The 1,483-nt window shown below is 47.2% G+C and overlaps 1 protein-coding gene across 1 annotated transcript in view; it reads right to left on the bottom strand.

Moving 5' to 3' along the window:
* Window positions 1-275, bottom strand: part of TNFRSF18 (tumor necrosis factor receptor superfamily, member 18) — a 10,756-nt gene extending 10,481 nt beyond the window's left edge. The window contains exon 1 of the mRNA XM_014543782.1: window positions 261-275. Coding sequence (XP_014399268.1) covers window positions 261-275 — 15 coding nt within the window. The remainder of the gene's footprint in view (window positions 1-260) is intronic.
* Window positions 276-1,483: the final 1,208 nt, after the last annotated feature.

The raw sequence follows: 1,483 nt of genomic DNA, 5'->3' as shown, positions 1-1,483 counted from the left end.
AGCTGCGGTGACTTGGCAGCTGTGGTTCTCGAGGTGACGCACCAGCCTGATTCCAGGGTGAGTCACCCAAGAACCGCCCTCTCGCAATCCAGGACCCCTCGGGGGATGTCAGAGAGCTGGTTTCGGCCCGATCCCTGCAGGCCAGGCTGAGGGACCCCACCGGTGCACGAATCTGTGCACCGAGCCTCTAGTTATTAATAACGGACTAAACATCTGCTAATGACTGATTACTGTAATTGTGTTGCATTCATTTCCCTTACCCGCAGGCGCGCCATCTCTCTCCACTAATACTAGCAGTGAATATTTTAGCAGCCAATGGCCACGTCATCCGTCTTGGACTGACTTGTTTGGTGTGAGCAACAGGAAATATTTCACTTTCAGAGAACAAGAAAAAGAGGTTTATTTGCATTACGCTTATTAATTTGTGCAGTTATTTAGTGTCTGGTAAGAATGTTCAAGAAAAAATATATTTTTATTTAAATGTTCTATTATTTTATGTTAACAATCACTCATTTACTTCAGCCCTTTGTATTCAGCATGTCTCTATCGAAATAAACCTACGTTTCTATGAAAATTAAAGGGTTTTTTTGCGGCCCCCATACACTTAACCCTTGTTTGTTTGGCCCGTGTTAGCCTTTGAGTTTGATATGCTTGCTCTAGGGCAGCGGTTCTCAACCTGTGGGTCACGACCCCTTTGGGGGTTGAACGACCCTGTCACAGGGGTCGCCTTGGAAAACACATATATAATTACATATTGTTTTTGTGATTAATCACTATGCTTTAATTATGTTCAATTTGTAACAATGAAATTGGGGGTCACCACCACATGAGGAACTGTATTAAAGGGTCGCGGCCTTAGGAAGGTTGAGAACCACTGCTCTAGGGTGACTGTGGTCCCAGCTGCCAGAGGCTCAGAGGGTAAGGGGAGGCCAGGGGTCCGGGGAGCCCTGACATCTCTGTTCAGCGCTAGTGGGGGGGGGTCTGAGGGCTGGGACGGAACTCCAGGTACGGGTGCTCCGAGTGGACCTCCTGCCTCTGCTCATTCTGTTCACCCGAGGATTTCTTTCCATTGATTTTTAGAGAGAGTGGAAGAGAGAGGGAGAGACCGAGAGAAACAGCGATGTGATTGGTGGCCTCCTGCACATGCCTGACCAGGGCCCGGGCCGGGGAGGAGCCGCAACCAAGGTGTGTGCCCTTGACCGGAATCAAACCCGGGACCCTTTGGCTTGCAGGCCGACGCTCTATCCCAGTGATGGCGAACCTTTTGAGCTCGGCGTGTCAGCATTTTGAAAAACCCTAACTTAACTCTGGTGCCGTGTCACATATAGAAAGTTTTTGATATTTGCAACCATAGTAAAACAAAGACTTATATTTTTGATATTTATTTTATATATTTAAATGCCATTTAACAAAGAAAAATCAACCAAAAAAAATGAGTTCGCGTGTCACCTCTGACACGCGTGTCATAGGTTCACCATCACTG

This window comes from Myotis brandtii, unplaced genomic scaffold (assembly GCF_000412655.1).
Source record: "Myotis brandtii unplaced genomic scaffold, ASM41265v1 scaffold334, whole genome shotgun sequence".
NCBI lineage: Eukaryota > Metazoa > Chordata > Mammalia > Chiroptera > Vespertilionidae > Myotis > Myotis brandtii.
Note: the sequence above shows the minus strand (reverse complement) of the source record. Positions and strands in the feature narration are given on the sequence as shown.